Consider the following 18,896-nt stretch of genomic DNA (forward strand, 5'->3'; position numbering starts at 1 on the left):
CGCGCATTTGCATTTATAAATAATAACAATACGTATGTTTTTATTATTGCCCGTGCTGTAACGGTAAAATATAAAAAGTTGAAGTGTAAGAAATGTAAAAAAAAATGCAATTGAATAATTTTATAACAAGTAAAAATTATTAACATTTGACATTTTCCTGTAGCACTGAACGCAAATTCAACTCGACCATTATCGTGGATTGAAAATGCTAAAAATTATAAATATAATCTTCAAAGATAATAATAGTTAAGACCCGATTACCTTATCAAAATTGCGGAATAAAAACTTTCCATTTTATCGCGAAAACTGGGTCCGTATCTACCTTTGTATTGCGGTTGGTACCTACCTACCAGTACATTAGTTGGTGGGTCATATTCGTACTAATTTTTATACATTCCATTTTGTTACTTTTACATTTTATTTATAAGTTTCCACCAGTAATTGAAAGTTATGAGATTAAAGCATAGTTTTAAATTCTGTGTACCAATAAAAAATATTAATGCGAAAAGATTTAATACTGTAAATGGTATCATTAGAGTACTTGAAGAGTCACGCTATTTTGTTTATTTCTTCATAAGTACAGCTTATTTAGATTATTAGAAAGCGTTAGGTGGTCATTAAGGAATATGCGGCTTGCTACTCCTGGAAGGCCGGTGTCTGCTGAAGTCATGGTCCGGTGGCGATGAGCAGCTGCCAACAAATCATTCTTACAATAATATTGGAAGTGGGTGGGGATGTGGATGCAATATTGAGAGTTATAATCTGTGTCCCCTTTTTGTAGATGTTGCCCAACCTTCTGGGATATATTCGCTATGATATCATGAAGGTTTTCACATCTTGGAGTAGCAACTCCATAAATTCCAACATTACATAGTCTGTCGAATTTTTCATGTCTGTCATCACTTCTCGAAGATTCAAGTCCGTAAATTACAACATTACATAGTCTGTCGAATTTTTCTCGTTGATTAATTTTAATAACCTCTTTCAAATGAATAACTTTGCATTCCGGAGAATGATTTGACTGAAAGCTAAAATGATAAATAAAATCTTAGATTCGGATTATTCTTTATATTTTAATGTAGATAATAAGGTTGAAGTTGATAATAACATTGGATTTAATTTTTCTAAAAACGAACATTACTTTAAAATTTCAGTCCTCTGCACCACCTAAAGATCATGTGTGAAAAAATGGTGACCGGGTATCTCATCAAAATGATAATTCATCACACCTACAAAAAGTGATATAAAGTCATGAAAAGTGATGAAACAAAAACTATGAAATAGGTAACTATTAAAACTAGTTTTTGTTTCATCACTTTAAAATGACTCTATTTCACTTTTTAAAGGTGTGATGAATTGTCATTTTGATGAAATAAACCTAATATGCGTGTGGCCGTATGTCATACGCTTGACTCTGGATTTCAGGAACCAGCTAAATGTAAATATTTTGTATGCATAATGTCTACGCCCATGATGTGCCTAAATACTAACGATACGAGGCCAAGGGCGAGCGGCGCGGCGCGACAGAGAGCCGCCAAGTTTAGTAATAATCCAAACATGACCTCGTTCTTTTGTACCTATTTTGTACTTATTGTACCTAATGATGAACATTCCGATATTGAAGGCTGTAGGGTTGATTAATTATAATTATATTAATATCGCTATTACCATTGTCGATGGCTTTTTCCTATTACTAACTCTACTCACAATTAAGTATTAGCAGGAAAATTAGCTTATTTGCTTTGCAACCAACTGATTTCAAATAGTTTATTTCTTTCTTTAATTTAATTAATAGCTAAATACTTTGGCGTATTGTATTATCTTATTTATTTATTACTTTACTAACGTCTTTTTAGCAGCTTTTACATATTTTCTATACATAACTAAACTGCCTCAGTAACAATGTTTTGTATTTGTTAAGTGATAAATTAAAGATGTCCACTGACTCGGTATAATTATTTCCCTTCATAAGTATTCTGGGCAATGAGGAATACACATGGTAGTTAGTACCAGAATTTGTGCACTGAAATAAATCCCGACTTCTAGTAGACTTCTTATCAATGCAAGCAATTCTGGAGTATCAAATGAATCATTAAGAATTTTATATAGAAATACTAAGTCAATGAAAATCCTTCTGTCAGACATTTAAAGCAAATTCACTTCACTTAACTTGTCTTACCGGGACAGCGTCTTAACCTTGGGACCTAGTTTAAACGTCATATTTGTCGATCTCATATTTCAAATTCAGAATTATCTATCTTGCAACCCAGCAGCAGGAAATATTAAAATAAATTCTATGACTCTAGAATGTTTCTTTATCAGGTATTTAAAAACATAGTTTTGTTCCAGGTGTAAAATGAGGAAGTATCCAAAAAAGATCACCTACTGATCATGTTTCCTTCTCAGTAGTTTCATGATATTATCATTAATATTACCACATTATTTTAGCGAATTACATAGATAATAAACTAATTCTTCATAAGTTGATTGAATGACTGTCACCGTTATCTGGTCGGTAAACTTGACAGCTGCTGTCAGGCTATAGCCCCGTTCTGACAGAGCGATTTTAGTTGAACGACTTTTATTGAGCGACAAAAATTGAACAAGTTGTCGTTCAGACGTTTTAATTTAACTCGAACCGATTTTGTTAATCAAGATGGCGTCGAGCGAAGTTATCGCTGCGTGCGTCCACTTTATAATATGAAAAAACGATTGAAGTAGATGCCATGATGGTAGGAACTAGGTACACATAAATAAATCACTCAATAGGGTCGTCTAACGTCTAGTTTCGACCGCAGGGAACGAAAAATCGCAACCACTTGAAACATATGTTCACACGTTTCGATTCGGCGGGAAAATCGAACGATGACTCATACTTGAACAACAAAAGTAGACGAGCTTTCAGTTTCGTCGTTCAACTAAAAACTTGATCAACTGTTCACACTTGCCGATTAGCTTTCAAGTGTCATTCAACTGCGACTTGATCAACTAAAATCACTCTGTATGAACGGGGCATACCGCGCAGGTGACGCAGATTTTACCCGCGTACTACAGTTCCACGTGTCCACAACTCTGCGCCGACTGCCGCCGACGAACTCAGGCACTAAGTCACTAATGCGCTAATACACTAGATAAATTTTGCAAAATGTAGAGAAGTAATCAATTCATTACGATTATTCAAAATACAAACACATGGTGAGGGCTTAATATCAAAAAAAGTTTTTTACCAAAAAAAACACCAATAATAAAAATTAGTGCCGATATCTTTTAGTCCAGTCAGTGGGGGATAAAAAAGGGCTCCACCTTGCAAAAGGTTAGGTAGTAGCGATTTTGATATATGTTGTTAAGATTGGGACTCTAAAGAAAAAAAAAAGTTTTCGACCTTGGGAGGGTCGAGCTCGATCCGCCATCTTGGATTGAAGGTGCCAAAATTTGTTTTTTTCAAAATAATTGTGAAGTCGTCGTTTTTACAACCAAATTGTTTAAAACAAACTTAAAGACAACTAAATTACCTACATTTTTTGTAGAAAGTTTTTTTTTGTAAGTCTAATAGGTAACGAGTTACAGCGGTTGAAAGAAGAAAATTTTGACAAAAAATTGTAAAACTCCAGTTTTCTTGATACATTTTGTACGAACATATTACACAATATCATTTTAACGTATTTCTACGTTACAATATACTTATATAGCATCATCCGTGTGCTCGATGACGTTGATTTGTTATAGTGGGATCCTAGTCTACAGCTGACTTGGCAACACTGATTGAGTCGGGGTGGTTACAGGACGTTGCCTGGATGCTCGGTCACTCAGTGTGCTCGTGCGCAAAGGTACGAAATCATCATTTTATGGTGTTTTCGAACAACTTCCAGAAGGCGTGCAACTTGAAGGTAGCAAAATTAATGTTGTAGATGGAGGATATCTTTTACATAAAGTTGTATGGAATCGGAATGATTATTTTGGGTCAATTTGCGAGAAGTACGTTCACTATGTAAGAAATCACTATGGATCATATGCAGTCATTGTTTTCGATGGATATCCGCTTGATGATGGTGAAAAAAATACGAAAACCGCAGAAAGACTTCGCCGATCGAAGAAGCACATGTCTGCAGATGTTCTTTTCGATGAAATAATGCCAGTTCAAGTTTCACAAGAACGATTTTTAGCCAATGAAAATAACAAAGTCCGTCTGATTTCGATGCTTACAAAGCAATTTATACAGGATGATTTTACAGTTAAGCAGGCTGAAGAAGATGCTGATGAGTTGATTGTCAATACTGCGATTTCCTTGTGTTCATCATATGACGCTGTTTTCATTATTGGCGAAGACGTTGATCTCCTAGTTCTGCTGACAGCATGACAGCATTAGCACCACAACAAAATAGTATATATCTTCGCAAACCCGGTAGAGGCAAAACTTTTGAAAGATTGTATTCCGCGAATAGTGTGAAATACAAAGAGGCGGCTGAGAATATTCTGTTTCTTCATGCCTTTAGCGGCTGCGATACAACATCGTCCTTCTTCAACCAAGGAAAAAATAAATTTTGTTCGCTTGTGCAAAACGACACAAGACTCAATGCCATGATAAGAATCTTCAAACAACATGATGCAACACCAGAAGACATAGCAGTTGCAGGAACACGCTTTCTTGTTGCTTTATACGGGGGTGACATGGATAAGGAAACCTTGGAAAAAGTCCTCTACAAACGTTTCGCAAAGTCGACAACAAAAAGCAAATTCAATCTTGCCTCTTTGCCACTAACGAACGACGCTACACGGTACCATGCATTTAGAACGTACCATAAAGTCCAAAAATGGTATGGAATCCAAAAAAATCCAGAAAACTGGGCCGGGAAACGTGACATCAACGGGCTTGTTCCAGTAAGAATGACAAAGAAACCAGCACCCGAGACTTTATTAAAATTTATTTCATGCAATTGTAAAAAAGGATGCGGCGTTGCATGTGGCTGCAGGAAAGCTGGATTGAAGTGTTCTATTGTATGTGGGTGCTGTAATGGTCAAACATGCCGAAATTCGCCAGAGGTTCACATCGATGTCGAGGACGAAGAAGAAGAGATTTTGTCAATGGAAGCCCAAATATCACAGGCAATGAGTTAGATGATGACATTGATGACGAAGACTGTTATTAAGTAACATAATTTATAGTAACATAATTCACAGTAATGTAACATAATTTACTGTAGCATAACGCTGGTATATCTGTGGAGTTGACCTACTGGGGATACCACAATAAAAAAAAAATGCGCAATGTTCTCTACCTCATGGTGGTGTGGAAATGAGTTAACAAAATTATTATAATTATGTAATGAATAACCCGCAAAAATTACAAAGTTGGGAATTTCATCACTTTTTTGAAAAATATTCACATTTCCGCCACTGTAACTCATTACCTATTAGACTTACAAAAAAAAACTTTCTACAAAAAATGTAGGTAATTTAGTTGTCTTTAAGTTTGCCTTCAACAATTTGGTTGTAAAAACGACCACTTCACAATTATTTAAAAAAAAACAAATTTTGGCACCTTCAATCCAAGATGGCGGATCGAGCTCGACCCTCTCAAGGTCGAAAACTTTTTTTTTTCTTTAGAGTCCCAATCTTAACAACATATATCAAAATCGCTACTACCTAACCTTTTGCAAGGTAAAACTCCCCACTGACTGGACTATTTGTCGATATTCTTGTTTTGACATTAATCCCATTCGAATTATTTGTATGTTTTTTTGTACATAACGTTGTCTGACATGAAACTGAACTCTATCCGTAAGGACCATAGAATAAAGAATAACACTGGATCCCCATACATGAGGTCCGAGGAAAATAATTTCCCTGAAGGCCTATGTCATCTTTTGGGATGCTGTGTGGAGGTTTTTTGGAGGTTGAACACTCCACAACCTTCCGAAAATTATGTTAAATATTGTTTTTAATTAATAAGTTGTTGTGTAACAAACTATTTAGCTATTATGATTAGTTCTTCGACCAAATACCATCTCATTCTTGCGTCGTTTCGTCTCTTATTAATTAGAGCGAGGGGTGCTATTGGTTAGTCCGATATCAGCTAACCCACGGAGAGAGAATACTCTTTTTGTAAAACAAAGGGTTAAATGGACATATTACGTTCTTTAGGTGGAACTTACAGATGTGAGCTGTTTCCTCAGTAAACCCATAAAGGGGTTGTTTATTACACTGTATTACTGTTGAACTGCTATAAATAAGTGTCATACTTGCAAATTGATTATTTCCAAAATAAAGACTAATTGTGTTCACCATTAAAATTCCCGTTATAGTTGTGAAATAACACAAATTAATAAAATAAAATTTACTTGCGCACGCCGAGATTTGAACCCGCGACCTACGGATTCGTATCCAAGGATCGTATCTTCACTCAACCACGGAAGCCGTAAAAAGGACAAACCTTTATTATTGTTGCGATATATGGAAAATTTAGGTCTCAAATTATAACTCTTTGGTTTTTTTTTGCTTTATTTTGACTTTATTAATACAAAAATCCTTTTTGATACAGGTTCTCCTTTTAATAATCGGTCATATCACTTCAATGATATTTGATGATATTACCAATATTCTAAGTAAATACTGAAATGATAATAGTCCTTAAATCACGGAAACTGACATTTCTAAACACCGTATTCAAAAATGAACAAAGAATTTTCTACAATAGGGAATTTGACTCCATTTTTTTAAATTTATTTTTATGAAAATCCACAATCAAACTTAAATACTGTTATTTTTTAAAATTTCGTTTACATGGTTAAATTGATTATTAAAGTTAGAATATTTTTTAGACCGCCAAAACGATCCCAATCCGAGCGGTAAGAAGCGTGAGGGTGCGTGACCTCAACCGTGGGCTGAACATTTTGTGGTTAGTGCATTCTGTATGTGGTTAGTGCATTTTTTAATAATGAATTGGAACACGAACACAACACTAGATTCACAGAGAATAAAGGAATACTTGTTCCAAAATTTAACAATAAATACGGACAGCAAACCATAGACTGTAACGTGCCCAAAATGTTCAACATGTTACCAAGTAACATAAAAAAAATTGTATTCCTAGATAGATTAAGATATGTGCTGAAAACATGACTCATCACTATCAATCAATAGTTGTTATTATTAGCATTTAGATTTAGTGTTATTTTAGACTATTTGTGCTAATAGTAACAATGTGAATATCTTATAAGTAGCAACAATATTCAGTATATATAATTAGTAATAATATTATGTATACGGTTCCATGATAACTCAACCCAGTGACAATTCAACACACTTTTTAAAAGTGATATAAAGTCATTAAAAACGATGAAAAAAAATTAAAACCTAACCTAACCTAACCTAATTAACCCAGTTAATAAAGTTTTTGTTTCATAACTTTCCATGACTTTATATAACTTTTTAAAGATGTGATGAATTATCATTTTGATGATTTATCCGGTCACCTATGTATACATATTTAATCCTGTTGACAAACTGCTTAATTTTAGTTTAACGGGAAAAAAACTTTAAAGAACAATAAATAAATTAAATTAAAATAAAGGTATTTTTTAATGTTTTTTAATAACAAAATTTCATAATGAAATTAATTATTAACGTTAGAATTTGTGATTTTCGCCCAAAACATCGCCATACAAAGCCCGCACACTGAAGTCTACACGGAATACTTCATGTACCTACGTAATCTTATTAAGTTACTACAAACATTACTTGCAAAAACCATGATAATTATAATAATAATTAGTGAAATACTCGTAGCAAGCTCGTTAAGAATCATGACATTCATTTGGTATCAGATATTTCTAAGAAATATTACGATGAACGAGCAAAAGGTAGTGGGTAAAGTGTTAAAGTATTTTTCCTATTATTTGTTTTAGCTTTCACATGAATATTACGAAGAGTCATAAAATAAATGCTACACTAAATCACTGACTAACTTACAGCATGATAATCACATGAACAATTTGGCATTTGGACTTATGTGTCATTTAAAACTTGTATGGTGAAGTGACACCTCATCTGATAAGTACCTATGTATTATGCGCAGAATTCACACACAGATCTGATTCTCACCAATTCGCCGACGGCAACACACACGCGGATATCAGGACGCGGCGAGCATCTCATATTATAGCATTGTTCGATGGCATACTGAGAAGCAAGCTGGAGTATGCGAGCGATGTTTGGGCACCGTACCACCAGAAGCACATTGATATGATAGAGCAAATCCAGAAGAAATTCCTCAGGTATGTCTATATGCGGACGCATTGAACCTATCCTAGGAACATGCACCATATCGACTTACTTGAGAAAACTAATTCTGTGAGTATGGAATCTAGGCGGAAAGCAAGTCTAGCTATTATGTCTTTCAAAATTTGGAACAATTTTATCGATAGCCCATTCCTCTTGGGATGCTATGATTTATATGTACCAGACCACTACAGCCGAAGTCGATATCATGATTTATTCAGAGTACCAAAAGGCAAAACCAACGTCCTGGCAAAGCATAGCATGACGAGGGGAGTGGTGCTGTTGAACGAACTAGCAAAGAATTTGGATGTAAGTGACTGTTCTCTAAATGACCTAAAACAATAATTGAAGAGTCACATAGCTAAATGCTGATATGATGTAAAATTATACTGTATGTAAAATTGTACTGTAACTGGAATGAATGTTCTGTTGTACAAAAATTTAAAAAATTGAAAAATATATATGTTAACAGTCTAGGGAAATGTTAAAATTTTAGTTTTTAGTCTAAATTCTCATGTCAATCTTGGGAAATTTCGAAATATTTTTAAGAATTCTAGATACGTTGAAATTCACCTTGTCCAAGTGAATGACGTCATGCTCATCGACCGCTAATGAGGTCATGCTCGGCGAGCCGATTCGTTGCGTACATTCATTGCGTACGCACGTTCGTTTCAGGTATACACGGGATCCGTTTGTGAATTTTGAGCGTTAACATGTTTTTAAGAATACTATTCCAGAGGTTCGAATAAATATCGTCTTAGGAATAATAATGTTTTATAAAAGCATTCAAACTCTCATAACCTATAGAGATTTTTTCGATCAAATTTTAACTTATCTAAATTTTTTTTGAGAAAACTGAAGACTTTTTGTTAAAAATTTCAAATTTTTGTTAAAATCTTCAGAGAGCAAAAAAAAACCCACCATGAAAAAAAACAGCATTCAAGTCTGGGTATTAACGTATAAAATGAAATTTTCAAAATTTCTTCTGGTAAATAAAAATATTTTGACTTTTCAAGCAAGGACCTTCCAACTTCTTCTGTGTGAGACTGTCGAAAGCCCGATTGGCATCCCGATAGTCGGATGGATCGAGTTTGAATAACACAGCGAAAACGGGAAATACTCTCTTTTAAGCACTATTAGTGATGGTACAGGCAACATTTTTAGGTGCCTACTACAAATTTGACAGTTTTTTATGCTCTAAAAGTGAACATAATTAATTTGTATCACAGAAACTTCATCGCGATTGAATGACTGATTATACACGGTGTCAGGTAATTCGTAGTACAAGAAAGTCGCTATGTGGTTCGTATCAGCTATAAGGGTGTGTATTAACACTTGAGCCGAACTGCCGAGCTGAACCACGGCTTATGGGAAATGAACGTAGTAACTGCAAATGGCGCGAAATTGAGTTTACTTCACAGACATAGGAATTAATAGACGAGAAGATAATGGCGAGGGGTAAAATCAACTGTTGAAGAACGAAGGGAGTGAAGCTGACTGTGATTCGTCAATAAATCAATCTGACAGTAAATAGGCATCTCGCATTATAATATCACCATTTACTTCTTAAAAGTAAAATCTGCTTTTGAATGAATAGACATTTTTACATGGGAGCGCAAATTACTCGCCACGTTATGAACTAATTTGCGAAGTCCAAATTCGGCAAAAAAATTCGGTTCTATTTTCAGAGTCGAATATTTCATTTAAGTATTTAGTTAAGACACTTTTATAAATGTTCATAATTTACTTCCCAGCAACCAACCAGCTTTGTGTTTCGCGTCCAGACGTTTCTCGATGTGATAGTAACAACTGATTCATATTATACGATGTGAATATGCTTAAAATAAAGTAAAATAATGCTTATATATGGAATATAATACGACAATTGGGTTTATTCTCTTTTTCACATCTATTTTTACAAGTTTTCATAGTACAAGTCAACATTTTGCCGTGTTATTTCGTAAAATGAACCGATGATGCCTCGACCATAGTTCGCACAAGAATGATGACGTCACGTTTTCAAATTTCACTTGAGGCCATACGCGAGCACAGCCGGCTCCAATGGAACCGGTATGGGGAGTGGGGATAATACGCTTTTAATCACTTAGGGCAGGTCTACTAATATTCATATGTCTATGGTTTACTTCGTTCCTTTCCCGTAATTCGTGGCCTGACACAGAATTATGTCTTTTAAAATGTGTCGAAGCGTAGTCCCGACACCAAAAGTTTTTTGAACACTTGAAAAATGGAAAAAAAAATTAAAACTAAATAAATGCTTGGGTCGAAAAAAAAGAAGTTTTCTATGCGATCTAGATTTACCCCGCTTGTACTACGAATTTCCGGACACCGTGTATATAATTAGCTATTGTCTAAAAGAGATTACATTATTTACTGATATGAAGATACTTTCTATTTGTAAAAATATGTTGGACGTGAGATGGGCGAGTTGTGTGACCCTACTATGCTGCAATGGGCAGAGCAAACTACTCGTATACATCACATCATAACGACATGTACCTACGAGAAAGTTGTTTAAATTGCCTGGGCGCCAAAGTACCTACAGCAAGTACCGGATTGAGATTAAACACCAGGAGGCCATTAAAAAAATAATGTTTATACTGCACAAGAATTGCAACTGCCCGATCAGTAGGACTGTGAAATCCTCAATTTAAAGAATGCTATAAGGCTTGAGGCAGTGAGAAGGGAAGGAATGTGGGGAAGAAAAAGGATGAGAAGAACCTGGTATATCCACTTATCCACTAAGCTGAGTAATGGACGTTTCAAGCAAAGTTTCGATTTGGGTTGGTGGTATTCCGATACAAACGAGGTGCAAAATAGCGTACTTTAGGTAAGTATCATTTTAATACAATTAGTATAGATAAAGTAAGGTACCGTAGTAAGATGTTTTGAAAGGGAGATATATAAATACGAATGATAGAGGGAGCTCGCTAATATTAAAACAAGATAAAGCGAAAATTATGAACATATTTAATAAAACACGACTAGTTTGAAATACAAAATGTCTCTACAAATGCTTTAGTTGAATTTAAAGATAAACTGTGATTTTTTTTGCATGCCTATAACGTATTAAATAACAGAACAAAACTTGTTTTAAATAATTTTCGGAGCTCTATTTAATTAACGTTTCGGCATAGCAAATGTATTAGCCCAGCTACACTACTCGCGAAGTTGATCGAAGTTGACCGAATACGATAGTGTGGGCACGAACTTCGCTTCGCTTCGGGCAACTTCGCTTCGCTTCGCCCGACTTCCGATTGTTGTCGGTAAATGCGCCCGAGTCAAAGGACTCGAAGCGTCACCGCATAAATAAACCAATCACTGACTGGTTGGACTGAGTTACTCGCGAAGTTGCACGAGTGTGTGGGCACGCACTTCGAACTTCGGCTAACTTCGTCGAGGACTTCGTCGGGGCGAGTAGTGTAGCGGCCGCTTATAGATATTATGTATCTTAAGAAATTACATGTATTTTTTTTGGAACTTATAAAGTAAAAGATTTAACGATAAACTGATTATAAATCGGTAGAAATTGGGTACGCGGGGGCATAATATCCATCTCAAATAGTTTTAATTTGACCCACATGGTTTCGAACTCGCGACGTCTGGGTTTGGAACCAAGAAACTCTACCACAAGGCCGTCGAGGAACTCAAAAGCTAGGATTTATTCGAGACTGGAGAAGAGTCTCAACCATTCCCGAAAACATAATATTGAAAGAGGGTTGAGTGGAAAAATTGGTAAGAACACCCGTTTGGCACACGGGAGATTCCGAAATCGATTCTCATCGCAATCAAATCTACTTATCTTTTGTAAAAAATATTAAATATTTTAAAATTTTTTTAACATAATTATAATATCGTTCTGCCCTGTCCTAAGTTTATTCCTGATAAGGTATGTGATTGCCATAAATACATCCGGGAAATAATAACATTGCTATAGTATTACTCGGACCTCGGTGTCGTCAAGTGTCGCTATCGTCTACAATTCTGTGCGTTCACGTCAATTATTTATTAATTTGACGGTTTTTAGAACAAATTATTAAAGGTACGAGGTGCACAGTATTGTGATAGTTATATTTATTTAACCTAAGAATTATTGACGTTGGCAAGATGAAAGGTCTTGAAATGTTTGATATTGTTTGTACAATTTTGGTTTCGTGTAATTTATTTTTTGATTTGTAATAATAGAATTGTTCTGATATTTGGTCAAGTGATTACGCCCTTTTCCAGTGTTAAGTGGCTAGATAGCTTGATAATATGTATTTTATATAAAATATAAAATTGATTGGTGTCTCTCAATACGTAGTTTTGCTGTGAAATGTAAAGTCAATATTTTTTTCGCTTTGCAACGTCATTCCCATCACAAGTTTTGATATTAAATTATATATTATCCTGTAAGGAACTTTAACACTAACCGCCTTACATTAAAATAAAGAATAACACAACAAGTGCCTGTGGGCGTGTTTAAAATATTTGTTTAACCGAGGCTTAAATTTACAATACAAAACAGTGTTTACGAAATTAAATGGCATGTAGATTGTAGATGTACGATATCAGGTGAGTGTAGGTGAGACGGAGTGCTGGGCTATTTGGCTAAATAGAACACTTGTTTCCATTCAAATTTGTGTGGAAGGTAATTCTAGTGTTATTGATAAAAAACCATTTACCGCACATTACCTAATTGGACGTTTATTAGCAAGGCCCTAAATGTTTACGTATTTTTCAAAAAGTATAGTGGACAGTGAATTGAAACATTTTTTTAATCAAAGAAACCCTTTCAGCATAACGACAACTTAACGATAAAGATTAATATAAAGATAAGATAAGCTGCAAAAAAATAATCAAGACACGATGACACTGGAAATTCAATAATGATGTTGATTTCTCTATATCATGTAATGAGGAAAACGGAATAAGAAAAGAGTTTCAAATGTGATAATAATTAAACTTTGCGATACAATGATTGAACGAATATTATTATTTGCATAGTAAATAATATTACGTAATACGGTCTCCGTGCTTAAGGGGTAACGCTTTCCAATAGCAATCCGTAAGACGCGGGTTCAAATCCCGACATACGCAGACACAGTTTACTTAATTAAGGCGATGCCATACGTAGTAATGCAAAATCATGTGTTTTTGGTTTGAAAATTTGGTCGTCTAGAAATGTTTCAGATACTTTGACTAAATACTGCGAGTAGAATACATCTTGACCTTTGAAATAATCGAGTACTTTTTAGATAAATCTTTTTATAAGTCCAGAAAAAAATAATGTATAATGCCTATGAAAACTGCTTTAAAGTTCAAAATCTCCTACTTACGAACCCATTTTTGGTTATAATTATATTGCATAATGTGGCAAATTAAGTTATCTATAAAACGATTTTAAATATTTATGCCTAAACATCCACAAAATAAAATAAAAGGTAGTTTTTGGTCATGTTTTTTTCCTGCATAAATCAAAACAGGCGGATGGTGTTAAGCGGGAATTTAAGCCTTATCACCATCTACGTAAGGGTTATTATTGATAGCGGCTCAATATAAAATATTACACGACGTAGTGCATCGCTTTAATTTATGTTTTGCAATAAATTCTTTTAAAATAACATGTAGTATATTTCGGCACGTTCTAGAGTGGAAGATACTCACTATCTCCCCGGTGAAAGACCATCATTCAGAATTTTGCTTGAAATGGCTTTAGCCGCGTTTGGTAACCATATCAGAATAGCTAGGTAGTTCCCCACCTTCCTCTTTCCGATCTCATTCCCCTCCATTCTACCTTCAGCCTCACAACATACTCCAATCGGTGATGCCATAGATTCACAGGCCCAAACGGTTTATATTTAAAAAAAAATGCACATCACCTTGTTAATAATCCATATTTAGGAAAGTAACTAAGGAAAACTGACATTGATAATTGATAATATAACTTCCTATTTACATTAACAATTAGATATTGGAAATCTTTCTAAATTATTTATTTTTGCCACCGTGTAATATTAGATTTTTGTAAGTAATTAATTGCATAAATCATTTTTATTTTCCAGGGTTTAAAAGTAAGAGTTTTTAAAATGACGGCACCGGAAATAACTCTTTCTGGAGGAAAAAGACTTATAGGAAGAACGCTAAAAACTGATTTTGGATTTTCATACAATGCTTTCTCAGGCATCCCGTACGCTCAACCACCTGTAGGAGATCTGAGATTCAAAGTAAGTTAAATAATAGAGCTACAATTAGAGGCGCTACTGCGTACTAATATTGTTAATTATATCCCAGATACCTTGTCAGACATTCGAATAAGTATATGGGTCTTTGAACTGGCCTCTAATTATCTTTATTTCACTGCTACTTTCTTCAAATCACATCGCCTCATTTGTCTTTTGATTTTCTAGGATCCTCAGCCACTAAGCTGCTCGTCGTCGGAAGTTCACGATGCCTGTGTTGAAGGGAATGTCTGCTCCCATATTGACATTTTCTTCAAGAAACCATACCAGGGGTTCGAGGATTGCCTTTACTTAAATGTTTACGTTCCTGAAGGCGTCACTGACTTACCGGTGATGTTTTGGATCCATGGAGGCGGTTTTAGTGCCGGATCTGGTAGCAAAGAAATCTATGGACCAGACCATCTTGTTGGCAAGAATGTGATTGTCGTCACCATTAACTACAGGCTCGGTCCTCTTGGATTTCTATGTCTACACACCCCCGAAGTTCCTGGAAATGCTGGACTAAAAGATCAAGTAATGGCCTTGAAATGGGTGAATGACAACATTAAACAATTTGGTGGAGATCCAAATAACATCACCATCTTCGGCGAAAGCGCGGGAGCATCATCAGTTCATTTCCACTTACTGTCATCACTATCCAAGGGATTATTTTCAAAAGCAATTCTTCAATCAGGGTCCAGCATAAACGAGTGGGCTATTCAACCAAACCCAGTAGGAACCGCATTTAAACTGGCAGAGTTATTGAAATTCAAAACTGACAACAAGGAAGAGTTGTATAAGTTTTTGTTAGAGGTAGATGTGAAAGTCTTAATGGAGATTTCCGCAGTTGCTACGGAATTGCTTGTGGACAATGGAATTGCTTTCAGCCCAGTGGTCGAGAACGTTTACCCTAACAGCCAGCCTTTTATTAATGAACTGCCGAGAGAGCTTTTGAAAGCCGGTAAATTGAATAAGGTTCCAACTATTACTGGATTTAATTCCAATGAAGGAGTTCTATTAGCGATAAAATTCGGAGATGTGGATGTTAGTACGCTGAAATTGGAACAAATTATTCCTAACTTTGGAGAATACATCCCTAAAGATTTGAAACTAAAGCTCAATACTGAAACAACTAACATTGTTGCGAATAAGATTAAAGATTATTATTTTGCAGAAGAAGGAAAACTTATCGAGAACTTCTTCAGACTAATGACAGACTTCGTTTTTGTGAAAGATATTGATTTTTCTGCAAAATCGCTTTCAAAATTCACCGAATCAACTTACTATTACCAATTTTCTTACCATGGCTCCTTAAATGTCATGAAATTGTTATGGGGAGCGTTTTACAATGGGGCTGCTCACGCAGATGAATTAGGATATTTGTTTAAAGCGATTTCACCGGCGGGCGTACAAGTACAAGTTAATGAGAAGGATGTCAATGTGATTAAAACAATGACAGAGATGTGGACCAACTTTGCTAAAACCGGGTAGGATATATAAAATTATTTTACATTTACTTACTATTGAATAATTAACACAGGTCTGCAACAGCTAATTCATGATGATCATTCAATTTGGGAGGCGGGTTTGAGTACCGCCCTCCGGAACTATTTATTGGATAACCAACATCTATGCCATAGGTCACCCAATTGTGTTCAGGATGCGCGTGCGTGGCGTGCCAGATCGGGAGAGGCTGGTTTGGAGAGACCATTTGATCTCTCCAACGAGTCTGTCGACCCGCCGCAGTGGGAGGGATATGTTCATATATCCGTCACTCCTGGACTCACTGATCCCTAGATTCCTACCCAATCCTCATACCTGTTATCTTCTCAGAAATTCCTTCCTTATAAAAGACCAACACAGCATCCCAAAAGATGATAAAATAGCTAGGCGTATACTGGTTTTGACAAAGAACGTCACAAATTGACTCTCAAGGCTGGCCCTACCCACAGAGAGTTCATTGCTGTATTTAAATTTGACTCGCACCAGACGCCGTTTCGCTCAAGGCCGGCCCTACTTACAGAGAGTTCATTGCTGTATTTAAATATGACTCGCACCAGACGCCACTCTACTTACAGAGAGTTCATTGCTGTATTTAAATTTGATTCGCACCAGACGCCGTTTCGCTCAAGGCCGGCCCTACTTACAGAAAGTTCATTGCTGTATTTAAATATGACTCGCACCAGACGCCGTTTCGCTCAAATCCGGCCCTACTTACAGAAAGTTCATTGCTGTATTTAAAAATTGAATCTTAATTTTTTCATTACTTTCTGGCATAAAGTTACTAATTAAGACATCTTTGTTATTCTGGAAAACTAAAGGTTTTGTTTAAAATTTGTTTACCACTTCAATGAAACAAATGAATGAAGTGTGTTATGTAATGTAATGCACTATTTTATTTCGGAAGAAAGAATTTTGTGTAGGTGGGGCTTAAAAAAAACGATTATACTATCAAAGAATAATAGGAAAGAACACACTCGTGGCGATGACATAAAGAATTCCTTCGGTTTTCCAAATTTATATTATTTTTTATGTTGCAGCAATCCAACTCCACGCCTAAGCGATATTATAAAGACAGTCTGGGAACCAATAGGAAATGTGACAAACTGCCTTGACATTAACGAAGAATGCACCCTGATACAAAATCCACTGAAGGAGAGATTGCAATTTTGGGAAGATTTGTATAAGATTGAATAAACATCGTTTTTTTTAATTAAAAGTGAGATTTATAATATATTTTTTATTAAAACAGACATTCATAATGTATTTTTTATTAAAACAGACATTCATAATATATTTTGTTTCGTTATTTATGCATCTTGTTTGCCCTTGATTCTTTTGTTTTAATTTGTATTTTTTTGTTTTACAAATGCAGTAATCATTTTATAAAATATTTTTTACATTACTTTTTCTTCATAATAAATAATAACTTATTATTCACCGCTCATTGCAAAATTTTATTGTGTAGGTTTATTATTTGTTTATTTGTCCAAACTTTTTTATTTCTTCCTCTATATCTTAATTTTCAGCATACTTTGTAAACGTTGGTTTTGGAACAGGTTAATATTTTTTTTACTAATAATAGCGATGTAAACAAATTATGGTGATTTATTTTTACACTGTAATGCTGTCCAAAACGTTGGCTAAATAAGGAAATAGCGCAACACGGTATAACACCCCAAAAATCAATCACCATAGTTGGCTTTTTCGTTTAATTTATACATTTTTTTATTATATAATTACACCTAAAAAAAGTTAAACCAACTTGAAAATAGGTTATTTTTAAATATACGTAGGAAATTTTATTTTAAAGAAATACAGATTTTATTAGTTTGTACGTCTTTAGCACGTAAATTTACGGATACCTACTAAGAATAAATAAATACTTCGCGAACCGAATTGTAATAATAGTCGTATCTGTAGTGTTTTTGCTGTTTGTTCAAATGATGTATTTTAGGTTTTGTAATGATGAGCTATATTTATACAGGGTGTATCGGCACGTACCCGACAAACTTTAACCAACTTTTCCTTAGCACATTTGGAGTAAAAAATGTTATGGGCACTTTGCTGTCCGGTAACATTGTTTTTCAATTAAAAACAAAAAAAAAATGAAAAATCCATACTCCGTCACTGTCATTGGAATTGTTTCTCGTGTTCAACAGCTGTTATTAGCAAATGTGTCAAAAAGTGTCCTCGCTCTTTCGTACACACTAAATAATAATAGTTAAAAATGAGACGAATGGTGCCTTGCCATTTCGTTGTGATTGTAAAAGCGCGCCAACGTAGGTACATACGTACATTATTCAACGAAAATCGAACAAAATATTGCCAGACGGGTTTTCAAACATTGACAAAGAATAAAACATTGGTGACATGTGGTGAAAATATGAATATTAAATTTTTTATTAAAAAAAATGTTACCGGACAGCAAAGTGCCCAAAGTGGAATAGCTGGTTAAAGTTTGTCGGGTACGTGCCGATACACCCTGTATTATTGCAGAGGAAAATTATGTACTCGTATATGGTATATTTTAAAAATAGAGTGTTGTAAGCTCTGGATTTTTTTAACAGGATAGATTTGGCTGTTTGCATTGGTTCTTTGAGTATTATACTTTTATGAAGTTATTAATTAAAAATAATCGAGTCATTTGGCCTCTTGTCTCACTGCTACGCTGACGATCAGCATGTTTATTTTTATTGCGCTCCAAAAGAAATCAATAGCCTCAACATCCGTATAGCTGACTGTCTAGAAGCAATAACTCGTTGGATGTCTAAAAACAGGCTGAATCTTAATCTATCTAAGACTGAATTTCTCTGGGCGGCCACAAATAAACGTCAACATTTCATAGACGATTCGCCTATTTCTATTGCCGACAGCGATATCATCCCAAAAACATTCAAA

The 18,896-nt window shown here is 35.0% G+C and overlaps 1 protein-coding gene across 1 annotated transcript in view; it reads left to right on the forward strand.

Annotated features, from left to right (window-relative positions):
• The window catches only part of LOC149424267 (uncharacterized), a 38,995-nt gene extending 21,726 nt beyond the window's left edge, over positions 1–17,269 (forward strand). The window contains exons 7-9 of the mRNA XM_089631053.1: positions 14,340–14,501; positions 14,685–15,982; positions 17,036–17,269. Of these exons, the coding sequence (XP_089487179.1) occupies positions 14,340–14,501; positions 14,685–15,982; positions 17,036–17,192 (1,617 nt within the window). The 3' untranslated portion in view covers positions 17,193–17,269. The remainder of the gene's footprint in view (positions 1–14,339; positions 14,502–14,684; positions 15,983–17,035) is intronic.
• The last annotated feature ends 1,627 nt before the right edge of the window (positions 17,270–18,896 follow it).

This window comes from Hesperophylax consimilis, chromosome 4, assembly GCF_061612785.1.
Source record: "Hesperophylax consimilis isolate HC1 chromosome 4, BYU_Hcon_1.0, whole genome shotgun sequence".
NCBI classification, from domain to species: Eukaryota; Metazoa; Arthropoda; class Insecta; order Trichoptera; family Limnephilidae; genus Hesperophylax; species Hesperophylax consimilis.